Source organism: Struthio camelus, chromosome 1 (assembly GCF_040807025.1).
Source record: "Struthio camelus isolate bStrCam1 chromosome 1, bStrCam1.hap1, whole genome shotgun sequence".
NCBI classification, from domain to species: domain Eukaryota; kingdom Metazoa; phylum Chordata; class Aves; order Struthioniformes; family Struthionidae; genus Struthio; species Struthio camelus.
The window spans coordinates 76,710,061-76,735,544 of NC_090942.1; the positions used below are offsets into that span (position 1 = coordinate 76,710,061).

At 50.7% G+C, this 25,484-nt stretch overlaps 1 protein-coding gene across 1 annotated transcript; it reads left to right on the forward strand.

Moving 5' to 3' along the window:
* The first annotated feature begins 216 nt into the window (after positions 1-216).
* Positions 217-24,475, forward strand: SSPN (sarcospan). The gene is given in 5 exon segments (XM_068949969.1): positions 217-231; positions 234-272; positions 275-724; positions 14,019-14,105; positions 18,631-24,475. Coding segments are annotated over 5 exon segments (957 nt in total). The 3' UTR covers positions 18,997-24,475.
* The last annotated feature ends 1,009 nt before the right edge of the window (positions 24,476-25,484 follow it).

Sequence of the window (25,484 nt, forward strand, 5' to 3'; positions counted from 1 at the left end):
ACACATGTGCAGGCGCACGCATGCACACACAAACGTGCAAGCCCACATGCACGTAGCTGTGCGCGCCCCCACAAAGCGCGCGTGCTCACACGCGTGTAGAGGCATGCACACACACACAACCGCACACGCTCGCACGCGTGCGCCCAGCCCGCCCCGGGCGCCGGCCGGTTGGCAGTGCACTACCCCCCTTGGCGCCCCCCCTCTTCCCTGGGCTATATGTGGCATTTCGACCGCTCCGGACAATCCGCTCCAAACGTTTTCCATATTTGTTCAAGCCCTCCTCGATTCCAATACCGGGAACAACCCAGCCAGCACAAAGCGAAGCTGCGCGGTGGGCGGCGGCGGGGCGGGGTGGGGTGAAAAACTCGCGCGGCCCTGGGCGCGCCCACGCCAAGAGCTCGGCCCGGCCAGCATGGGGAGAAAGGAGAAGCGAGCCCCGCGCGGCGACACCTCCCGCGGCAACCGGAGCCAGGCGGGGCAGGCAGCCCCGGGCCAGGAGACCAGCGGCTCGGCGGCGACGCGGAAGGAGGAGGAGGGAGCCCGGGGGGACCCCAAAACGGGCCGGGCGGAGGAAACCCCCGCCTGCTGCGGCTGCCGCTTCCCGCTGCTGCTCGCCCTGCTGCAGCTGGCGCTGGGCACGGCCGTGGCGGTGCTGGGCTTCCTCGCGGCGGGCGTCAGCTCTTCCCTGCTAGTCAGAGACACTCCACATTGGGCTGGCATAATTGTAAGCATATACTTTATAAAAAAAAAAAAAAAAGGAAAAAAAGAAAAGAAGGAAAAAAAATGAAGGGAAAAAAAAAAAAAAAGAAAAAGCCGTTCTGCGCGAAGCGCCTTTGCCGGCGCTCAGGGACTAACCGCCTGCATGCGCTGCACTGCTCGAGTGACCCTCACTAGCGAGACCCCCCCCCGGCCCGTCCCTTTGCCCCCGCTGGCCGCCTTGGCCCTGCCGGCAGAGCCGCCCAGGGAGAGCGCTGCCCAAGGCGCTCCTTCCCCCGCCGTGGCCCCAAACAGCCCGGCATAAACCGCGGGGGCTGCCTGTACGCCTTAGCTGCGGCTTGGCAGCCCAAAATCGTGCCGGGTAACGCGGGGTGGGGGGGAAGGTGCTTTGGCTCCGGACGTTGTTGCCCCCCGACCCCGGTCCCCCCACGGCGGCTGAGCAGCGCGCAACGCTCAGCTTCCAGCTCGGCGCGTTTGTAATGGTCGCGGGGGAGAAACGGCTGCGTTTTTTTTTTTTTTTTTTTGGAGGGGGGGGGCTTCCGCCGCTGCCCCGCTTTGGGGGAGGGAGGGGAAAGGAGAGGGGGGTTGGAAAAACGCGCTGTGATTTAACCCCTTCCGTGCCCGCCCGCTCCTGAGGGCTGGTGCCGGAAAGGTGAGGGTGCGCCGGGGAGCGGGCCGGCCCACGCGTGACGGGGTCACGCGCCGCTTTGGGTGGGTGACCCCGCGCCGCCGGGGGAATGCAGCCGCCCGCCCAGAAACTTGAGCGGGTGCCCAGCTCCCGCCCCGCTCGGCCGCCGTTTCGGGGAAGGATGGGTGATTACCCGCCTCGGAGATGCCACCGATGCAATTTAATGTGCATTTTGCCCCCCCCCCAAAAAAAAACCAAAAAAAGGCAGCAGGCTTCAAGAAAACGCACGCTGATGTGTTAGTACTATTTTGGGCATCATCAGGCTGTAGGAACTCCGGGCGAGTAAATAGCTGTTTGGGCGCGGGGACGCGCTCGCCGGCCGCTGCAGCAGCGTTATCGCCCTAAATGCAATTCCCTCTCCGCCTGGGGATCGCCCCAGCACCTCAGTGGTGCGGGGTTACTGCGTTACGGTGACCGCTGCAAGCCCCGCTGCAGCGGCTGGCCGGCAGCGGCGGTGGGGAGCAGGGCCCGGGCTCCCCCCGCCCCGAGCAGCGGCAGCTCCTCTTCCTCGTGCCCTCCCTGCTGCCCTTCCCGCGGAAGAGGTGGCCAAATGCTTGGCGGTGTTTTGTGGGGTGGGAGGCTGCTCTGGCTTAGGAGGGGAGCTTCCTCCTGATTTTCTTCTGGTAGGAGTGAGGGTGGAGCACGGAAGATAAAATAGCAGCGTGAGACATTTTCACCTTTTTTTTTAATATTATTAATTATTATTTTAGAAGCCTGGAGGTCAAATTCGCTTTTCCGCACAGCGCTAGCCGTATCCCAGATGCGAAAGAGCGGTGTTGCTGGAAGAGGTGGCACGGGCACAGGGCGAGCTGGGCCGAACCCACGCAGGGCCAGGGGCGAGGGAAAACGTGGGAGGCTCTGGCAGCCCCTGCCCCGTCTGAACGTCGTCAGCCGCCACAAGTTGTAACGTGAAGGTACATAGTGCTGACCTTTGCCGAGTACTCGTCTTCCTTGGGGAGGCCTGAAACCCAGCCAAAGCCACTGCTTTTTTAAGACTGCTCTATAGCCCCTACCGGTTTTTAGCCACCGCTGTTTGCGGCGGTGACGCTGGGATGAGCTGGTGTACGGCTTGGGCTCGGGCGGCAGGTCCCGTCTGGGGGCTGCCGAAGCCGTAGGGAGTTGTGAGCACGTCTCGGGGGTCTCCGGCTGGGGCAGCTCCAAGACGTACAATGTGGGGCGACCTACGTGTGGCGCAGAGGACGCGTCTCGGGGCACGAAGTGGCTTCTTGAAGCTCCTTGATTCGCGTAGTGCAGCGGGGCTGCACTTGGTGCAGCAGAACAGGAAGATGCAGTGCAAAGTGCCAGCGTGCGACTGTTCCCGTAGCATCTCGCCCAAGCGCGCTTTTCAAAGGCCGCGATAGGCATGCGGCATCCAGAACTTAATTTAAAAATGTATTATCGGGACCTTTTTAGCAACATTAGCGATAATGGGCCAAGCTCATCCCCGGTGTAGCTCCACTGGAATTACACCAGGGTGAATTTGACCCTGTGGCTGTTAATGGAGGATGACGGAAAAATGAAGGAAAATTGCTGATGATGTGTTACATAGACCTCGAGTAATTGAAGGATTTTTTTTTTCCCCCTCTTTATTAGCAGCAAAACAGTGACACCATTCTTGGCTGAAAATCAAGCTCTTTAGTGCGTTAGCATGAACGAGAAGGAACTTATTTAGACAAGCACCTAGAGTCAAACGTCTCCAAGGAAAACCAAAAAACCCGAGGCAGTCCGGACTAGACTGATTCAACACCCGACCTAGGGCTAGCGGAGGCCCCCGCCGGGGCTGCCCGGCTCTGCTCTGCGCCCGCGCCGGCCAGCCCCAGGTGAGCCGCGCGGGAGCTCCTGGCCCCCGGACGCGAGGGCACGCGGCGGCTGGCTCGCTCGCCTTGCATCGGAAACGGTGCACTGCGAAACCCAGTGGAAACCTCCTCGTTTCAAATGAATTTCGCTTGAAATCTGCAGGGCATTAGTCAGAAACCAAAGGAGAGTTTTTTTGAGCAGAAACCAAGGAGCCTAAGTGATTTACCACTTCTGCTTCAGCTTGAATAGCTTATTCCCTTTAAAATGTCTCTGCTGCACCGCTGGGGCCGGGCAAACGGGTGCAGTTAAAGCCGCCGGGGCAGCGCCCGTTTCACCGCCCTGCAGCCCTTTCCAGCGAGGGCGCCTAGGTCTGAGGTCTGCGCCAGCTCGCTGCCCCCCGGGCAGCCTGGCCCCCTCTCCCAGTATAGCCCTTTCTGCCCCTACGAACTCTTCCCAAAGCCACCAGGGTGGACTGAGGGGTTTGTTGTTTTTTTTTTTTCCCTGAGCATTGCCACCGACTTGCTACGTAGCTTTGGGCGAGTTACTTCGCCGTGCGAAGACTCTGCTGTTTCCCCTGCAAAGTGGGGTTAATAGTGGCTGTCCGTCATGCCTTGCTTTGAGATCCTCGGATGAAAAGCGTGGCAGAGGCGGTATGTATTAACGGCACCCTTTCCGTTCTTTTTCATTAGCTCGTGGCCTTTTGACACCTAGAAGCCGAAACGGTGTGTTTCTCCTTGAAGATCTGCTCTTGGCTTATTTCTCCTGTGATCAAAAGCCGAGAGTATCAGAAATTTCACAGGCAAGCCTGAGCTCTTTCAGCCCCGTTTTGTAGACTCAGCCAGCTAAGAAGGTTACAAAAATAATCATCAAAAATGATTATCTAGGGTGTTTATTGCGGAAGTTATTCTATGTACATATATACATGGGCTTTTTAACACGTATACTTTTTTATACACGTATACTACATGGTTCTAAAAGCCCCCAAATTTTTATGTATAAATACACACACACACACACACATACATTGTGTTAAATATTTGTTATATGCTGCATATTTTAAATCACATACATTTTATTACATATATATGTATATATATACACATATATACAAATTTGGATTTAAAAAAATTTTTTTTGTCATCTTTTACCCAAGTGGATCAAGGCAACAACTGTGGATCCATCTGTCTTTCATTTTGTTGTGTACTTTATCTCAAAAGCGTCAAAGCAAAAAATGGCCTAGAAAAATTAGAGGCGCTTTCATGCGATTTGAACCTCCAAATCCCCTCTGGGATTTGGGTACTCCGTTGCTTAGAGGTGTGAGCTGTTCGTTGCCGCTTGCGGTTTGCAGATGTTGCTGCGGGCGAGTCTCCCCCACCCGCGGAGGACGCGCGGGGAGACGTGCCGGGAGGTCGGTGCCGACGTGCCGGGGCCGGGGCCGCGGAGAGGAGCCGCCGCGCGGTTCCCGGAGAAACGTTCTCCGTGCGCTCAGCCTGCACCGGCAGGGAGGGGTGTCCCAGGCGCTGGGCTTGCCTTGAGCGCTCCTCGGAGGGCCGGATCTCCACGGGATTTTGGTGCCGGTAGCAGCCAGGGCCCCACGGGGCGATTATTTCTAGGAGCTCAGAGGTCGGGGCGCTGGCTCAGATCTCGGCGAAAAGCCCTTCCCATCGCTCTCGGTGCCCGCGTGATGGGCGTGCGCCCCCACAACCCGGCCCTTCAGGCTGCCCTTTCGGCTTTATCCCTGCCTCCTACCTCTCGTTGCCCCAGGGAGGTCCCTCTTGAGCTTCCCCCCCCCCGGCTCGGGCCCATTCCAGCTTTTTTTCCCTTTTATCGCCACCTTTGGCCTGCCTTCAGTTGCTTTCGCTGCCTTGATTTTTGGTGTGCTTTTGCAGGTGTAAGTGCGCTCGCGGACCGTCCTCCTTGGGTGTTACCGGCCGTGCCTCCTTCACCTTCCCAAAGGCGAGCGCCTGTGCCAGCAGGGCTCACACACCCCTGCCCGGGCCCTTCAGTGCTGCACATCCGCCCCCGGCATTTGCCCACCCTGCTGCCTGGCTGGGGAGCCCAAAGGTCCCTGAGATTTAGCAAAACCACAGCCGTGACTTGTTGCTTTTTGGTCGCAACAGTCAGGCGCTGGCTTCCCTGAGCGGATGGAGCGAGGCTGGTCTAGGACTTGCTGGTGCAAAAGGCAGACCAAGTTTTAACTGCAAAAGCAATTTAATTATTCTTCATTTACCTAGAGTCAGCTATGTTCATGCTGTTTCTCCTTTTAGGTTTTTAAACCTATTTTTAAAAAGCTGTAACAAAATTTTAAGCCAAAACCTTCGCAGAAGGCAATGTTTTTTGCTTGGAGTAGCTCCTAGTCAAGGATAGGAGATGGCTGGAAAAGAGCTCTTAAAAGTTGAAGAAAGTTAGAAATTGTCCCTTTTTTTTTGAGGGGAAGCTCTCTGCAAGAGAGAGTCTCTGAGCGCGTCGTGTCGTACAACCAGGGAGCTGCATGAGACAACCGAGACCTGCGGCCGGGCGGGCACGGGAGCTGGCGTTCGTGTTTAAAAGCTCTCCCAAAGCTTAGTACAAGGCATGCACCAAACAGCCGGGCAGACCTCGCAGCACGGCGTGTCCCTCTCACATGCCGATAACCGAGGTGTTTGCTTAACTGATGTATTTCTGCTGCTCGACACGTGAGAGCCTGACTCGGACGCTGGGTCTTGTTCCCAGCTCTGCCGCTGACCCGTCACGTGTCCAGGGGCCGGCCAGCCCGGGAGCCAAAATCAATAGTCCCACAGACAGCCGCCTCGCAAAAGGGCACAGGGCGGCCGCTCCGGCCACGAAGGGGGAGCCGAGAGGTTTTCCGCGTTTCCCAAAAGCTCTGAGTCTTGTCTGCGCTTCCACGGAAGAAGGAGGGCAGGAGGCAGCTAGGGACGGCTTGGGGTCCGCCTTTCGCGGACAGCGCAGGCACAGCCTCGGTGGCTTTAGGTGACCGAGGTTCGTGTCACTTTGGGGCTGTAAAGTCGTGCTGGTATCCCCAGCTGCCGGGGGAAGCAGCAGAGCCCCCAAGATTAGGCTGGACTTGTGAAACGGTGGGACATGGCATCGGGGAGAGGACCAGACGGGGGCTTCCCTCGCTCCTGCCCCGAACGGGCACAGGGAGGGCGACGCGTTTAGTTGTGAAGGTAGCGCTTCGGGCTCCTGGTTGTGAGGTGGATGCTGAAAGGGTGAAACGTTGTGCCAGGCTGTGCTATAAAGCGACACGAATTAGAAATCAGCGTTAAATGCATCCGGATGATTAGCTCGGGTTGGTTAGCCGGGTGCTCCTCCGGCCTAGAAGGGATTTGCTGTACCTGTAACCGATCCCGTAATGTAAATAATGTCCCCAGCTGAGTGCGAGGAGGCAACTAGAAGTGCATGTCATCCTGGACGATTCCCCCGCACCGAGGAGGCCGCCTCCCTCGCCTCCGGCTTTCCCGATTCCCACAACCCCTTTCCGCCAGGCCAGACACCCTGGCAATGGCCTACCAAATATCAGACAAGCGTTTGGGGCTTTAGGCAACCATTTCATCTTCCCGGAGGGGGTCAATAATTGGGAAGTCTCCCCGGCTGGAGCGGGAGCCAACTGAGCCCGTTCCGTATTGATATATATGGGGGCTGATTGACTCTTTAAAGCCCCTGAAATGTGCTCGCTTTTAAAGCCTGAAAGCAAAGAGACACTTTCTTGTTAGTCTTGGCCCCTTGCTGTTTTTTTCTGTTGCTTTTGACACCTCTTCCTGCAGCAATTGTGGAGGTGGCTTTCAGGCCAGCTTCACCTCCTGTACCACCTCGCTGGGTTTTTAACTTTCGCCTGTTATTAGGGAAACCAATTTCAATTTTTAATAAAAGGTGACAGTTAAAAATCGGCACCATCAAAGCAGCTAATGGAAATTATAGTCGTGCAGGCATCCATTTTTTATACAAGCTAGCTTCAATTAGCCATGGGCAAACATCAAAAGGTTTAGGGGATGCCTGCCTCAAAGAAGAGCCTCCAAGTTTGGGTATTTAATTGAACCGTCTCCAAACTACCTGAAACGCTGGATGGTATGCACGGAGGACTTTTGTGGAATATGCTCCTGTGGGGTTTCCAGCACTTGTTTATAGCCACATCTGGACCTAGCACCAGAGCTGCATTCTGCAGAGCTCTCCGCCATTAAATCTCAACATTTCCTATGCACTGATGTGATTAACTGAAAGCCATACTTCTTTGTTTTTTGATCAGCTGTAGAATGGAACACTTTGATGGGGAAAAATGTTGAAATTTCAACATTTCGTCTTTCAAAATGGTTGGAGCAGGTAGCTCCGCTCCGAAAGTCCGTGTGATAACAGGTCAAGTGCACATCCAGTACAGGACAGCACTGTGTTTTAGCACCTGAGCAGCACAGCCTCAGGGGGAAGGAGGGAGGTAATCAGACTTTGGGACTAGCTTATGTCTGTGCAAAAAGTCTAGGTAAGACTTGCAGGGGGAGGTTGTCCAAAGAGGTTTCCTCAGCCTAGGTAGCCTTTTGACTCTGTGGGGATGACGGCTTTCCATAGCTTCACGGTAATGGACACGTTTTGTTCTGCAAGCCTTAGTCACGCAGCAGCCTTAGCCATGCTGCACTTCTCATATTACACATTATCTGGGAACTTTTGGTATTTTTGTTAGGTTCCCTCAGGCACTCGATTGCCCGCCGCCACATTTCTGACGTAACGGCAATAGCGGACTCCTGCCGCGGCGCCTGGTTTTGTAAGCGATGCCGTGATGGTAACCTTTGCAGCGGGCCCTGGGAAACGCAGCTCATCGTGGGAGAAGCGAACATTGTCACCGCGAGGAAACTGACAGCGCGCAGCAGCGATCATTATAGGAAGATAACGGTTTCGTTTGGTTAGGAACATTCTGGCAGGATTTTGATTACAGAATTTAAAAGAAAGTTGTGTCCCCGCCGTGGGGTGCTACCCTTGGTTCGAAGGATCTCAGAGGAAAGAAATCATTATTACGTTCTGTAGGTGGGGTGGGGATGGTCAGTTTTCGTGTGTTTTTATGGCTCTCGGGAGAATGAATTCCTAGATGATGACGATGGCCTTTGCCTGCTACCACAATATACATGTTTAACATTAATATTGCAGCTATTATTTCTGGGAGTAATTTATGTACAACTAGCGTGTCCTTCAATCTAATGAGAAATCTGTAAGAGGGACTACCATTATGGAGTAATATTTCTTTGTGGCAGTTTGACTTCTTTTACCTGTGTGAGCAAGACCTGGGCTCACCCGAGGCTGATGAGAGCTAGTGGTAAAAGCAGCCTGTAGTACCCACTTTCGTTGCGGTTTCCTCGAACCTCATAAAGTGAACGAACGTCAGTGTTGCTGCCTGTAATACTATGTACGGCTGTCTGGCTTCAGAGGTGATCCTGCTTCATAACGGCAAAGCCAACAGGAACGTTTCCTTTCTTGCATCAAAGTCTGCGTCCACCGGGTTTGTTAAACTCTGTGGATAGCATGGTTTCTCTGGACATCAGGATGGGAGCTAAGTCATTGCCGTGTCTGATAAGGCCAGTAATCCATCGAGCCATGCATCTCACCTGAGGGTAAGCCAGAGACTTCAGAGACAACTAGCAGAGATCATTGCTTTATCCTTATCCCTCAGACAGAGAGATCCATAGTAACCTGAAGTGAGCAGCTGTAAAATAACTTGCCCATCATGGACATTTCTTCCTGATTCTGTTAAGAGTTTTTTTTTTCCCTGAAGCCTGAGAGTTTGCCTTCCTATTTAAACAGGAACAGTCTGCCTGTTGCACCCTTGGTCTCAGCAATGCTGTGTGGCATTATACTGAATGCATCTGAGAGGTATTATCCTCCTTTGAGTTTGTTTTTTGACCTGCAACGGTTCTTGCAGGGGGCTTTTACTAACCAGCCCATACGTAAAAAGCAGATGAGGTGTATTGCACCCGTGTGGGAGCATTTGCAGCAGTTGCCTTGTGGTGTGTCGTAGGCCCAGGATGCTCCTTTGAATCAGATTTTCCCTCCTTCCTTAATCTCTTTGTAGAGCTTTTCAGCTCTCCTGTTTTACCAGCCTCAAGGACCAAGACTTCCAAGATGCCCAGGACATCCTAGGAGGAAGCATTATTTTGCTGGAGAAAGCTACCTATTTTATAGCCACACTTGGGCTAAAAGACTAGCATCAACAACAAAACAGTCTGACAAATATGCAAGGGAGAGATAAAGACAGATTAGAGCAATCTGTGGTTTTGAAAGCTGTCGAAATAAAGCCAACCACATTAGCATGTCAGTGTGCAAAGCTAATGAATGCAAACCACAGCGGAAATTTTTGCCCTACATGTTCGTATTTCCCCCAATCATGTATATTACATGACCAGATTCATCGTTGCCGTGCGGGCTCCCCGTATCTATCATACACCTTGCGCTTGGCCCTTACGCGACCAGGCCCGAGGGAGCCACAGCGAGCTGCGGGTGGGGAGCGCGGACCCATGGCATCCAGCCTCCCCGCTCAGGTGCAATGAGCTTTACCCCCATGCCGTTCTCAGCTCTTTCCTTGACACGTCTGCTTTTTCCTTCTGGAAATAGCGAGCTATTTTTCTCCCCTGCGGTTGTTTCAAGAACTGGGATTGAGTTTAATAGGCGGGAAGCGGCTGGCTAGCGTAGGGGGGAGGTTGGCACCGTGCTGGTTGCCACCACGCTTTGAGGGCCGGCCTAGCGGTTCAGCGCAGGGATTTCTGGTGTCGGCGTCCTGGCTTGAGATCCGTCTTCCTTATGACCGCTAGGCAACATGCATGTACGGAGCGAGCCTGATGGCCAAAGCCCTTATGGTCTAGGCTCTGTAGCCTGCAGGTGCAAGGACCCTCCCAGCCAAATTGACTGGAAGGTCTAGTCCTACATACGCTTGGGATCTGGTGCTGTTCCCGTCAAAACCTATAGGAACGCAACTTAGTTCTCATAACAACAGGAGCTAGCCCTATCTGGGGGGCGGGGGGAGCCCAGAAATTACCAACTCCTATTTAGATTGTGGCTTAACAACGAAATTAATTCTTGAGTCGCTTTCTAGACCTCAGATGTTGCAGCCTAATGGAAGGAATATCTGCTGCTTCCCACTAAAAAGAAATAGTATTGAGGCTTCTTGTTAAGAATATAAACTTTTGATTTTTCAGCCAGCTCCGGTAAACAGCTGGTTTCACCAGCTTGGGAACTGGAGGATTTCACAGCGTGTGCAGTAAGCAAAATTAAGTCTGTACCCTTCCTAAATACAGTTGTATCACAGTCGGGTCTTTTTCTAGATGGTCCTTTTCTAAATTTAAGTTCTTTCCTTGGATAACCTTTCATGTCACCACCTATTGAGCGAAGGGTGTGTTAGTCTGTCTGGACAATTTTGAAACAGGATCTTGAAACAGACTCGCACTGAGATGTACTCAGTGCAGAAGTGCATATTTCTAGGTTTGCAGATAAGGGTTGTGAGAGCTGATCTAATTAACCGTTCTTCAGCAGCTCTTAGAGAATCTATTTTATTTGTGTAACAAATATGCGTTGATTGATGGCAACGGAGCGCTAAACCAGTTCAATTGTGTTTTATGTTGTATACTTAGTCAATAAGGCACAGGAAGCGTGTGTTTCACACTGGGCTATTGCAAAGGCTATTGAACCGCCAGAATGCAGCAGCACCGAACGCTGCTTAACAGTCAGCATCGGCCGCATCCGTAACGCCATGTAATGCATCTGTCTTAGTCACTTCTGTAGTCATCTGCTATAATGTAACTGTCTTTGTCACTTAGGGGGTCCGAACGAATATTTACCAACGGATTTTTATAGTTATTCTATTACACTTCACAGGCATAAATCAAAAGCTATCTATTAATAATGTATAATATAGAAACACAGGCTGTTTTCTGCATAAATGTTCCACACACCAGTTCACTCTAGTGAGGGAATTTACCTTTAAAGAACAGAAATGTAAAACATATATGGGTCATAATCCTCAGCAGCGTTGCTTTTTACTGTCGCTCACAAAAATACGTTTGGCGCTCTCTTCTTCACATCTCTGGTTTTAAAAAAATGTTGGTCTATTGTTATAATAGCAATACTTAAGCCTTCTGAAATACCCTGCCCAAGCCTTGCTGGAATCTCGACCCCGTGTAATCTTTTAGAAATACCTATAAAACGTGGCTCCCCAAATATCTCTGAGCATGTTTTTTAAATCGCAGAGGAACTTTATAGAAAGTGCCTGCAGGATGGAAATCCTTTTAAATGATACTCTTCTGTATCGTTTTCTGGTGAGGGAGGCCTGATCCTGCTGTGCGGAAGGTCAGCAGCGTTTTTGCCAGAGTTGCACAAGGCCTCATTTCCCTAGCACTCGTCTGGGAGAGAAAAAATTTCCGGTTTGTAACTGGAAATATTCGTATCTGAATCGTCACTCAGCTGCATCCTCTTTAAGGCGAACGTCCGTCCGTGGGCTGTGTGTGGGGCCGGGGGGAATTGCCACCAGGGAGAGGGTGAGCAGACACCGTCCCGTGATGTCTCGCTGGAGCGACCGGGGGGCAAAGCAGGCCCTCGGCTCACCCAAGTACAAATGCCCACCAGCGCAACTGAAGCAAAGCAAATTTGATTTATTGCTCGTAACAAGATCCTTTGAGCACCAGATCCTGAAAATGCTTAGGTCTGGCTCTGACGTGAGCGGCTCCTTTGATTTCACGTGAATTTGAGCATGCAAAGTTAAGGCTTTTCTCTTTCTCACTGCGAGTTCTTCACTTCAGCCGTGACTGTAACTGAGGGAGTTTATCATTTGGATATTACTAAAGATATGATCTCCTTAAGATTTAAGTTTTATGGGGATGTTAATTGAATTAAAAGATTATTACACAGTGCAAGGGACCAAGGACATGGGCGATTAATCCTGAGAAGTAAAGTGTTTGAGTCACCCAGACATGCTATAGAGGGGGAAAAACCAGTACTGAAGGACCTTTGACAAGAAAGGTTGTTTTTTCCCCCCGACAGCCCCGTCAACTATTGCTGTCAACAATAAAAAGAAGAAAACAAATAAATTGGAGGCCATGTGTAAGTCATAGGACCAGAATATAAATACACATGACATGGAAAGGAGTAAATAATACTGACGCTTTCTTTAGAAATGTTCTCAGGCCGAAATGACATGAAATAAAACTATATGAGGAAAAGTGCTATTAATCACACGGGTGCTTGAGAGACATGACTGTCCATACTTTCCAAAGCACTCTTCCTTCACAGGGCTACCATCTAGCCGCTTACACTGACAATGTCGATATAAAGAAAAGTTTGGCGTTTTATTCATAAAACTATAGGAAGAATGGGTTTAACCAAGGCTATCGACACGCACTTTTCCGTCCACGTCAAATGGTCCCCTGCAAAGCTCATCTCCTGGTTTTTCCCACCACCCAGCCCAGGCGGTGCAGCCAGACCCGGGACTGAGTGTAGGTGTGTTAGACAGAGCTCCACTGCCTGCTGGCTAAATATCCCAGCTTTCCAAAAGGCAAGGACATGCATGGAGCCCGGCAAAGCCCGTGCGAGAAACTCATCAGGAGGTTGAAGGAAGAAGTACTCAGATTTACACTGCTGACCAACAGAGCAGAAATGTCATAAATCAGTGTAAAATGCTCCTTCAAAAATTCCAGGCAGGTCATTTTCAACCCTGATTTTAAAAGGCAAAAGAAAAAGGAAGTCTACTGATGGAAATTATCCAGTCAGCTGGGAACCGAGCCGGAGCCCGAGGCAAATGAAGGGTCCAGCTGAGTTCACAACACCTTTGGCTGCGCTCTTAAAAACTTGACCCAGGAGGCGTTAAGGACTGCTGAGGACCATCTGATGCGGTGGTTCCCAAGCTGCGTATTGAGGCCACTGGTGAACCACCAGCACAGGCTCGCACAGGGCTGCCCGTCCTCCTGGTCCCCAAACCAAGGACATAGGGACAGGGCAGGTGATCGTGGCCCCTCACAGGTCCCTTCTGCCTCAAACTGTGGGACAGGGAGATGCTCAGCACTGTGGGCAATCCTGAGAGCACTGCTTAAAAAAGGAAAACACATTCGTTGTGCTAGATCATGAACTCCTCAGAGCAGGAGCTTCCCTTCTTACGGGGCTGGAAAATGCTTAGCATGGAGGATCTGTCCCTGCAAATAAATCACAGTCTTCAGATTGATCATAAAGGCAGCTAAAAAAATAATAGTGTGCATAAATAGTTTTATATTATTGTTCACCAGCAGCAATTACTGCTGCGGGGTTAAATGCAGTCTCAGACTGCAGGGGAGATGACCTCTGCTAAGGTGTCCGCTCAAAGAAAAGTTGAAAGCCTCTGCTGTAACCTATGCTGCTTCTTATGCATAGCCCATGATGTTTATTGGTTTTCTGTCATGCGACCTGACCTACCCTGGCAGCATAAAAACCCTGTGGGCATTCAATGGTAGCTAGGATGGTGCTGTTTGGGCTCACAAGCCCAACTTCATAAGCTGTCTGATCCTTTTTGATAGTTAATTATACAGACAAAAACTAGAAACACATCCTGGAGGTCATGCCAGATAGTGTCTTTGCAGGTCTGACTCAAAAAGCCCCTCCAGGTAAGTTCATCAGACCTTTTTAGCCCTGGTGTCCCTAAAATGGGGGTTAGAGCTCTTCCCTCCTCACAAGTGCATCCAAAAGTATGAGGTTCTTACACGTACAGCCATAGTGCCATCTTACACGTTTAACTTAAATACTTCTTCTGGTATAGAAGGGAGTTTGGGTTTGAAAAATATATATTTTTTCAACTTTGACATGTTTTGCATCTCCTTCCTTGCAGGTCTGCGTGGTGTCCTTAGTCGGATTTGTTATGCTTTGTATTTCATACCAACCTGATGAGAAGACATGTGTGCAGTTCACAGTAAAGGTACCTAAGACTTTTTTTTTTAATTCTTTTCCCTGTCACGTCATTAAATGCAATCAGAAAAGTTTATGCTGGGGATATTTTTAAGACCGTATGAAAAGAAGTGAGAGTGCACCCGAAAAGCAAGAATAGTTTTCTGGTATTTTGCAGACAGATAAGGAAGAAACTGCAGCCTATAAAGGGAAAATTCTAATAATAAATATTTGAAAATAGAGCAAGATACCGTTTTACTTCCCATATTTTAAGACTACCAAAGATATTTAGATCAACAGAGCTAGAATAATTTGGGAAGTGTTGACTGAAAGATTGGGGGTTACTGATTAAGTAGAGACATAGAGAGCTGTGTAAGAAGCAGTATGGGATAAAACGGATCCATTTAAATCAAGTTTTACTGCACCTGTCTCTGGGTATTATGTGATCGAAAAAGCAACTCAGCAGTTTTGCTCCTCACTACGAAATGCAAGACTGCCTGCATGGGCACAGGCAAATCAAAAAGTGCGGCTGGAAATCTCTACTACCTGCCAGCCGCCTCGGTCAGGAGCGGAGAGGCGGCACCTTAGCATCCGCAGCCCCATTTCCGAGCACGGCGCCTTGTGTCGGGCGTTAGCAAACCCGGGAAGAGCGTCAGCAAACCCTGGGGACAGGCACTCCCCCACGGAGGAAATTCCCTTCTGAGTGTAGCGGGAGAGGCAGAGAAACCACACACCACATCCTACCTCGGTCCCCGTACTGCGCTGCACAGGCGCTGATGGGCAACCAGAAAAGAAATGCCCAGAATGCTTGTTCCTGCGGGGATGTTTTTAACACCGTTTACCTGGGTTGTTTTCCCTTAGCCGTATTATTTTGAGGGCTCTTGATATTTTGCAGACACGTAATAACCAGGAGAAATACCAACACAAACAGCCCAAAATAACAGTGATTATTAGCTGGAAAAGGTAGAGTGAAAGCAAATGCGAGGAATAGATCTTCAAAAGCTGGCATTCATCCTCTCTTAGAAATTAGGCCCCAGCGTGTCTTTTGTGCCTCTATAAAGCGCCTCCTGTACTTATAAAAAGAAAGGGAGACGGCGAGCAATTGTTTCCGCACTTTGATTGCGTTTCGCTTCTTGTCCCGTCACCTCTACCCACGCAAGGAAGCCTTACGGCTGCCCTGCCCGGGGAGCTGCTGGGATGGGCGGCAGCTGCCACGCCAGGCTTTTTATTGCTTGCCCTGCAGCAGTAAATTGAGCTGGGCGTTCAAACAGGAAGGGAGTCATCCCTCGTGATGGCAAACAGGCACGTCAGGTCGTGTGGGGCAGCCCGGCAGCGTTCGCCGTAGCGCTACCGCCGGTCCACGCAGCGAGGGAGCTGGGCCACCTCTCCCGCAAGAAAATAAGTATTTTAGAAGTGCTCCCCGAGCGATGCAAAAAGGGGTTATTCCTCATGGTCTGTCAGAAGTGGAGCTCAAGCCTACCTCAAAAGGCTTCTGGCTTAGTGAATAGCCCATGGGCTCTTCCCACCTGAAGAATCCCCCCTGCCAAAACACCCCGTCCCCAGTGTTTCCATTTTGCATTTGTGCCACAAAGCTCGGTCAGTCTCGTGCTCTTCACCTCTCCCGCCCCGTGTCCCCGTCTGGAGTCATCAACCCGTGGCGCCTCCCCTAATAATAATAAATTTCCTATTCGGCCTGATCCAACGGAGCTTCTTCTGCCGGGCTCCCGTCACGTTATAAAGGGGAGAGTCTCTCTCTTGTCAAAAAAAAATTAGAAATATCTTAAATTCTTCTGCGTGCTTCCTGGGCTATCTACTGATCTTGGACATGTCGCCCTGTCCTGATCACAGCACCCCCTAGGGTGGCAGGCAGTCCCTGGTTGTCCAGCCGGCCGGGCCCACGGCCCCAGCCGTGGTATAACCCACTCGCAGCCTGGGCCACCAGGACCTTTGGCAAAGATCCCCGCACCCATTTCTGTGAACCCCACCGACTTCGTCGCTAGTAACTATGGTGAGCCTTTTCCCTGAAGAACTTGATCCATCTGAGATGATTTATTTTCTTTCTGGCATGCAGTAAAACTGCTGCCAGCAGGCACTGCTAAAACATTTTTTCCTTCTTTGAGGAACCCGAAGGAGGATGAGCTGCCGCTCTCCGACCTCGTCATATGTTGCTCCTTCCCGCTTCCTTTTTCTCCTTCGATTTAAGCAGCAATCACAGTGTCTATCTCTCTGAAGCTGTTAAAACCCATTTTTCCAGTGGCAAATTCTAGTTCCTGGGCAGAGCTCGCCACACAGTTGTATCTGCAATGTTAAAGTTGCCTCTAGGCCTGGCATGTGATTAATCTGCTGACGGGATCTCAGCACTCGCTGTCTTGTGCTCCTTCCCAGGCAGTATTTGCATTTGCCTCACCTCTGGTATTTGGAAATGTGTTCGTTTCCAGCTACTTGCAAAGAGAGTCCTCTGCAAACATCTGGCGAGGATAATAAGCTATTTGGAAATTGCCCCGTGTCCCCATGCACCTCTGTTCGCCTCTGATGATCGCTTTAAGAGCTGCCCGTGTATTCTGTGCGTTTCAAAGCCATTTCCTTCCTTGTAGGTACCTCACAGGCAACGCCTGCTGCTGTACCTGAAGCGTAGCATAGGCTGTTCCTTTCGTGCTATTTCGTATGCACTTTGGATGGAAGTTGACAGCTAAAAAAATACCTGCTAGGGAAAAATCAGGCACACCATGTAGTGTCGGCTTAATATCTCAGCTACTGCTCTGGATCCAGGGGGCTTCCAGCCACTCCGCTGGGGAGGCCCGAACGGCGTCTGTGTTGGCATCGCACAGCAACGTTTGGCCCTCAGAGACGAGAAACATTCACCAGTGTTGGTCCATTTTCCCCATAAAACATCTTTGCACTATCTTTTAAAATACTATCATAGTGCTACAAATTACTGCATCTTTATTTAGAGGGTTCTGTTAATTAGCAGCTCTCCCTTTTCTGTGTGCTTTATACTAGTAGGTGTCCTTGTTTTCTAATTTCACCTCTGCCGTGGACCTTTACCATGAAAGCTTCAGGGGTAAAGTAATTGCATTTAATAAAAGTCACCCTCTTTTTGAAGCTGCCCATGGTTTAAGGCTGCAGGGGAAGTCATTAAATTTAACAGTAGCCAAGACTTGGAAATTAAGAGATTGCTGTAAGAATGCAGTTATTTGGGGGAGAAAATGTATATACTGCTTTCAGCCCACCTATTTTTTTTCGAGCTGACAACTGAATGGGAAGATTGATTCACGCTGTAGATACAAGACAAATACTCCAAGCCAGCGAATTTTATCAAGACGTACAAACTTGGCATTTCAAGGTCATAAAAATGCTTTTATATTGATAGTTTACTTGTGGCATTGAGGTTAATAAAAGAGAGAGCGAAAGAGAGGGAGAAAAAAGCTGCTGTTTTAAAATAACAGATTCCCAGCCGTGCCACGTGTCCGACACATAAGACGCCAAGGAAAATAAATGTTTCTGCGCTGCTGCACAGAACCAAAAATGATATTTTGGCTAAACACAGAATTTGATTTTAACATGCCTTCACGCCTGTTTTGCATGCAGCGCAGCGGCTGCCAGCTGCAGCTATCCAAGGCGAGGCGACTCCGTATGCTCCGCTCTCCGAAGGCCTCAGAGCCCCCCGAAGCGGCGCAGGCTCTGACTCACTGCCCGTCCCCCCGTGGAGGTGGGGGGTGGACGCCGTGTGCGACACATGATAAAAGCCACCCTTGCTTTTTAACCCACCTGCCGCTGGGTTAAGGGGTGGGGAGGTTACAAACCGGCCCCTACGGCATCCCGGGGGGCAGCACTGGGAAACGGCAGGGGCTTGCGGCCCTTTCACGCCTTTGAAAAGCTTCTCCTTCCCGTCTGCGGGCTGGGTTTTTGGAAGCGGATTCAGCCTGGGCCACGCGTCCTCGGGCCGCCTCGCGTTCCCATTTCGCGGGGCAACCTGGGGAGCTGCTTTTGCCGGGTCACAAGCCAGGGATTAGACACCTAACTGCCCGATCTGCAAGTAAAACCCAATTTGTTTGGGCAGACAAACCAAGAGCTGGGAGCAGCACATGAGCAAAGCTGCAGAAACAGCTGGAAAAATTAATATGTTAGGCCAAGCCTAAGTCTGCTTAGCTCTTCCTCAGGACAACCACGCTAGTTTATCTCAGCTGGTGATTATAACACCAGCCAATGCAGGTACGGCGCTGGAGAAACCTGCTCCTGCCAGAGGGCTCCTGGCGCTACAGAGGCAGAGATTTCCCCGAGTTCGTTTCGGGCCTTAAAATTACAAGGGAGTGCTCCTATCAAACATGCAAGGCAGAAACACCCGTTCTTGGGGTGGCTGTAGCCGGCTGAACTTTGCATCACTGGGGATTTACAGCTGGCTTGCAGTTTTGAAGCGCGCTATGTGCAGATAGTACATTGAATGCACACGTTCCCTGTAAAAATGTACGTGCGTGCTTTGGTTCTGTGCTCCTCCTTCTCTGTGCAGCTGGAAAAGAGTGGTTTTTTTTCTTTTTTTCTTTTTGGCTTTCTTTCAGCTGATGTATTTTCTGCTGAGTGCCCTGGGTCTGGTTGTCTGTGTTCTGGCGGTGGCTTTTGCTGCACACCATTATTTGCAGATGACGCAGTTTACGTGCGATACCGTCCTCGAGTCTTGCCAGTGCAAAGTGGACACGGCGGACCCCCTGGGCAGGACCTTCGTTTACCAGGACGCGGCTGACTGCGGCAGTGTCACCAGCACGCTCCACCTGTACTTACTTCTGCAGATGGTTCTCAACGTGATCGCAGCCATCGTGTGCCTGGCGGCGTGCTTTGTCATGTGGAAGCACAGATACCAGGTTTTTTATGTGGGCGTTCGGTTCTACCCATTAACGGCTACCGAAGGCCAGCAGCAGAAAGTATAGGGTCTGGGGCTGGGGAGGGAGTGAAAGGTGTCAGCGTACTGCCACCACAGACACCACAAAGGGATGAGCTTTCTAAAGATTGCTGACTAGGAAAAACATTCACACATTTTTAATGAATAAATTTTTCAGTCATTTTAAGAGCAACGCATGCGGCTGCTATTGCGAAAGGCCCCTTGTGAGACTATCTAGAGGTCATGTAAAGTCCTAAAGATGCAGCTGCACAAATACTCACCAAAGAGCATCTTTAATAGTTATAGACAAACTGAGAGCTTAAAAATCACTGGAAACTCATCTGCAGGGCCACAGCCATTCAGACATAGGGGCCACTTCCTTCGCTGGTGGGAATCTGTTCCTTGCCTTCAGAGAAGCTGCACTGATTTCTACCAGATGAGTCCAAACTGGTCCCGACTGTTTAATTATAATTAAGCCGATCATGCTTAGGGAATATATTGTCTCTTGGATTCTCTAGGTGTAATCCACACTAGCCTGATGGGGATTTACTGTATGGATATGTACCAAGGGAGGCCAAGACCTCTTCAAATGCAGACCAGCAGCAAAAGTGAATAAATTGATGACTACAGTATAAAACATAGATAAGATTTCTGAGAGTGACTAACGATGTAGGTTACCTAATCCAATTACTAATTAACAACCAATTAGTAGGTTGACTAATGGTGATTTGTTGGGCCCCACTTGAGACCCCCATATAGGGGCCTGATTTCTGAAGAACGAGTGCTCAGCACTTTGTGAGCAAAGATCAATTTAAGAAACTTTGAGCTGAGCTCCTGAAACGGAGGCCCCTAAATCACTAGTCACGTTAAAAAATGGTGTTGACACTGTTATAATTGTAGGCTCCCAAACCCGGCGTCTAGCCAGTTCCACCAATTATACTCAAAGCACAAAAGGCCAAATTCGTTTTTGGTGTAACTCCTCTGAAGACAATCAGCCTCACACACCAGCAGTGGATTTGGGCCAACAGCCCTGAAAGATATATCCCTGCAACAATAAGTATTTTTAAAATGGGGCGGAGGGAGGGAAGCAAGAAGAGACTGTCGGTCTCCTAAAGACATCATTTGTAATAACGAGGGCAAGAAAATAATGATTTTTTAATTAGCAGCACAGAATAAAAAACTGCATCCAAACAGTGCTTTTTCACCCTGAAAAAGGTGCCTGTAAAAGTGCTTTACGTGTTATTAGCCTTATAGTGAGACAAATACGTTGATTTGTCCCTTGAACAGTCAGTCCCACTTGCACAGGATGAACTGTCTAGATGCAAGACCAGTCCTGAACTGGTCGCAAGTTGTGCTGCCTGCCAATGCCTGTGCAAAGGCAAGGCCAGGGGTGTGGGAGCCCTGCGATAAGTAGGGGCTGCTGACCTCTGCCAGGGTGAAAGTGCCTCCGAAGTGGAGTTGGACAGCAATCACATACCAGAAAAATTGTGCAACAATCATTAGCAAGGACGAAGCGAATAAAATTTCTATAAGGCTTCAAACAAACACAAACTTTCTGTTTCTGTAGCAAAAATAGCCACCAGTGAGTCAAAAAGCTACTCTGGTAGAAAGCTAGTCATATAAATTGCTCTAATCCTACCCGAAAAGTATCTTCCATCCCAGGCTCACATGTCTTCCCAGTCCTCCCAGAGTGTGGTCAGAAGACCACAGCATAGTTAAGCCTCTTGTGGTCTTCCTCGAGCCCTGCTAGGTGTATTTCTTCATGCTTTTGTCACTGAAAGGGCTTCTGGGTAGAGGTAGCTTCAGTCACCAAGGTGCTCTCTGTCAGGCTGCTAAGCAAGGACCTTTTCAAAATGCAGATTCTGAGACCAGCTTCCAAATGGCCTTTTTTTTGTGCCTAAAGATAATAGGCACTAGTAACCGTGGCTGCAGGGGTCACATGTGCAAGAGTGGCCATTCGCTTGCCCACATGATACCACCCACATGAAGTTCTCAGCCTGACCCCCAGCCATCCTCAGATCAAGCTGAGATATTGGTGGCCTGTGCAGGAGGCCAAGCACGTGGGATTCGGTCATTGGCTTTGGCGAGGGCTGCGTGGCCATGGGTGCGATGCTGGACACCAGTCCACCTCCTGTTGATGTCAGAGGAGCTCGCCGGAAGCGCTGCTCATGGATTTGTGGACAAGCTAGCTTCCCATGCAAGACGTACGCGTAAGAGTGCCTCCCACATGACGTATCCGCAGATATGAGCTTGCCGTTCATCCCTCAGAGGACTCCGGCTGTGCTCACAGGGAAGCTGTTGAAGGGTAGGGCAAGATCTTCAGCACGCAAAGGATACACGTGCCTCTCACCTATACTCAACACACTCGTTCCTTCCTCAGTGAATTACCTTCCCGTTCCTGGCACAGCCCCTGCAGGCACAAAAGCTGCTCTGATGGGCCAAAAATGTGAGCCCTCCTCTTGGCAAAGAAGATAACAAGAAGTGCAAAAGGGACCTGCGGAGGCTGAGCAAGGGCTGAGTTTTGGGGCTAGCTCCTGCCCCATCACCCGGAGCTGCACCGTGCCGTCCGGAGAAGCGAGAGGAAGGCTCTGCCAGCAGAGTGGGGCACATTTCCCACTGTGTCCCTTCCCAAATTCCCTGCTGTAGTCTACAGAGGGCCTATGTTTCAAGCTGGGCTTTACCGCACCCTCAGTTTCACTCTGCAGACTACAGCACACCATTATTTGCAGATGCACCCTGAATTGCACCGAAACGCGTTTAGCGGGTCGCTCCCTAACGAAGCCGGCCTGCCGGGGTGTCCCGTGCTAGCACCAGAGGAAGGCCGGGACCAGGCAGAGCGGTGGCGAGGGATGGAAACAGACCCCTCTGCCCTGCGGATCTATTTTAGCTTTAGGAAGTGAGTTACTTTAAAAGGGCAAGTTTACAATAACGAGGATTGCCCAGCACAAAACCTGACGCTGCTTCGTGCCTTTTGCCAGCAGGTCCCGTGTCGCCCGCGGGCTGCAGACAGCGGGTGCCGCTGGTCTGCCCGGCTGAGCTGCGTTTCCACCAGGGATGAACTTTTGTCTCCCTAATCCTCTGACCTCCGTCTCACCCATATGTTTTCATTCCCCGTCTCCCACAGTCGTTCGGGCCCTGGATCCCGTAGGCCCACCCCTACCAGATGGGACCGGGCTTGTACTGCTTGCTCAGCCTCTGCCTCCTGGAGTCACACCTCCCGGGACTCCTCTAGAGCACTACAGACACAGCAACAGTGATCACAGCGATGCTGCAAACAATTGCGGAGAACAGAAGGAAGATATTAATAAAATATCCTGCTCCACTTAGAAAAATGTGTGTTTTAGTAACGGTGCACCCTCTGCTTTTAAACACTGCCACAGAGTTTGGTCACTAGTTAGCGCATTGCAGCTTAACCCTTTGCTCTGGAAGAAAGCAATAGTCGTCGTATATTCTACTGACATTTTATTGCTTAATGAGTAAATAGGGGTCATTTTGATTTGGCAAAGAATAACTTCCGTATTTCCTCTCTATATATCTCAAGAGCGTAAAATCAAAACAGAAGGGGGAGAACAGGAAACTGATACGGTAGCTTTTGGAACCAGTTTTCTCCTGGGTATGGTTTTACAACATGTATTTTGCACAGATCAAGAATTTCGGAAAGCTTTAATTAAAGAAGTTTCATCTACCACAGCATATTCAGATAGCAGCAATCTTGTTTCAGTGCTGGAACTCACATGGACTTCTCTTCAAGAAAGGTCGGGACCTGCAGTCTAGAAAGTGAGGAGGTGTTGAAGAAAAGAACTTTTTTTTTTTTTTTAGTCCTCGAAATTTATTCACTGGATAAATTCCACAAAATAGGGTAGGATTAAACCACTCTGGACATACTGAAATTATGAAGGCCTCTGTGTAATTTACTCTCAAGCCCTAGGTGTGATTCTCATTTGCACCCTGGCCACTTTACACTGTTTTCACAGTGTAAGGGGGTTGTAAAGAAGGCATCAATCATTTTTGCACCTACTTCATGGCCGTTTTACACAGCTAAAAGGGCCCTTTGTGTAAATGAGACCTCAAGCCCTAGAGAACTTAACAGAGAGGAAGGAGATCCTTTCTACAGGCTGTGCTGGACCCTCTAACGGGGTCTACCGCTGGGCTATAACTCTCCGCTGGATTTTAATAGCGTGGCTTAAAGATCATCAGACTCAATTAAGTTCAGCTCTGTACAACTTTTCCAGTGGCCGGATCCGTAACCTCCCAGTTGCACGGCTGGCCCCCACGGACCGTGCACAAACAGCGATGATGATGCATGGATAACTGCATTGGTTTTTGTTTGTTTTTTGTTTTTCAAAAGGAGAAGAAGCAACTACCACTTTCCTCTGGTTTTGAGGCATTTTGATGTTGTGCTATGCAAATAGGGGAGTTACAATAATGGCAACGAAAAGGGAACTGAGACCCAGAGCATCACACGGAGCCTGAATGTCACCTCCTAGACCCGACCAGGAGCCAAGGTGGCAACTGCTTCCTGCAAGCCCTAAAAGCACCGAGCGTTGCAAGAGGGGGGGGGTCTCTTCCCTCTCTGCGGCCCGTAAGCGAAAGCAGGCTCCGGCAGAAGGGGAAGTGCAGCGCCGGGGCCGGGCTCAGCGGCGCAGGAGCTGGCAGCCGCCCTGCAGCCACCCGTGCCTTCACGTGATCATCATCCGTGCCTTGCTGGCTCCGGCCGGCTCCGCGTGGGCACTGCCTGGAGCCTTGCCTGAAAAATATAGCTGCACAAGAGCGCTGCAAACTGCAAGCAGCTCCCTGGGCTTGTTTTATTTTTTTATTTTTTCGTGCTACCACACAGCGCGATATTTTTCTCCGGGGCCTTTTAAAGCAGAAAGCGCGCCGCTCGCATGTGAGAGAAGCTGCAGTTTGCACCCGCTATATTTAGAAAGCCAGGATGTCATACCTCCCCTCGAAATTTTCATAGTCCCCTGCACCCCACCCACCCGCAAGCAGACGGGCATGCTTGTTGTCTGGAAAATGTTTTTCGGTATTAGCACAGGGTGTTGGCTTAGGGGGATTCGAGGGAGGCGCCGAGGAACAACAGCAAAGCAGTCCTCGAGCGAGCCGCCCCGAGCTGCCTTAAGGGAGCTCCCAGCCGGGACCCTGCTGAAGCCGGACCGTATCTGCAGCGCCCTGGTGCAGCCCCGCTGCTCTCAAGGGTCTCTCCCTCTGCCTCCCCGAAATTTAACTCCTGAGCCAGGGCCAAGCGTTTAGGACAGTTATCAAAGCCCTTGGACGTTTTATATTCAGCGAACTTCTTTTTCCTGCGCTCATCTTTACAAAGCTGTGCTTAGAGGAGCGCAGGCTTGCTCACACCTGCTGCCAGGTCCCCAGGAACACGCGTTCTGGTGCAGGCTCATGCCAAGCCTATGCGGTTACCATGTCAGTGATTTTTGCTTTTTGCTTCCTCCTGTAATCACTAATCAGTAGCGTTTATCCTCTGCTAAATTGGCTCTGTAGTGAAATATTATAAACAACGATTGCATCTACAAAGAGTGGGGTGCATTTTTCTTTCGGTTTTGGTACCCGATTTTCATGCTTTTGTCCAAGGAAACAGTTGAAAGTCTCATCTAAACTTTAAATATGCTTTTGGGGAGGGCAGGGATTTTTTTTTTTAAGCAAACACGGGTAATGCATATATCATTTGTTAATATAATGCTTTCATGTTCCACAAAGCCGTCTTTGCATTAGCGCGCAGCTATTAAACTGTGCTTAAAGTGACTGACTGCAGAGAGCTCAGGGTGCCGAGAGACGTCGAGACTCACAAATGGCTGCCTGCTTCACGAAACGGGCTCTCGGCAGGCGAAGGCTGATGCGCGTTGGCACCCCGCTACACCTGCCCCGGGCCCCGGGCCCCGGGCCGGCCCGTTGGGCGGATGTCAGGAGGCGAGGATGCTGTACGTGAGTGGGCGCGGGGACGGGAGGACGAGCCACAGAAGGCGATTTGAATACGCACTGATCCTTCAGTCAAATGTAGCGTGAATGACGAGCACTGGGCTGACCTCCAGTTACGGGAGACATAGAGAGTGACACCGGCGGCAGAGGCGTTAAGAGCCCTGACTGTCCTGGAAATGGCACGTTTGAGCAAGGCAGGTTTTTTAACCCCCTTTCACCCTCGGTGGCCACGCAGAGAGACCTCTGTTTTCAAATGGTCCAAAGCTGATGGAAGAAGCGCTGCGCCCGGCGGGCCACCCCAAGCTACATTACCTGTGCCGGTCACGGGGGACGTGGTTTGGTGGAAGAGCTTAAGGAACGACTGCGATGAAAACAGCTCAGCGCTGACATTTGCACCTTGCGAACCCGAACCGAGGGGCAGCACGCAAGTCGAGGGGAACCGGGTCTGCCTGGACATGTTGAGAAGCGGAGAAACGGGATCAGAAAGAAGGCACCGTAAATCAGGCATGGACAACTCCGGCGCTTTTCGTTACCCAGGGCGTTATTAGTAAAAGCGGTCAGGATTGTAAAAAGGATCGCCTGCCTGTTGGGTCTTCCCTGCCG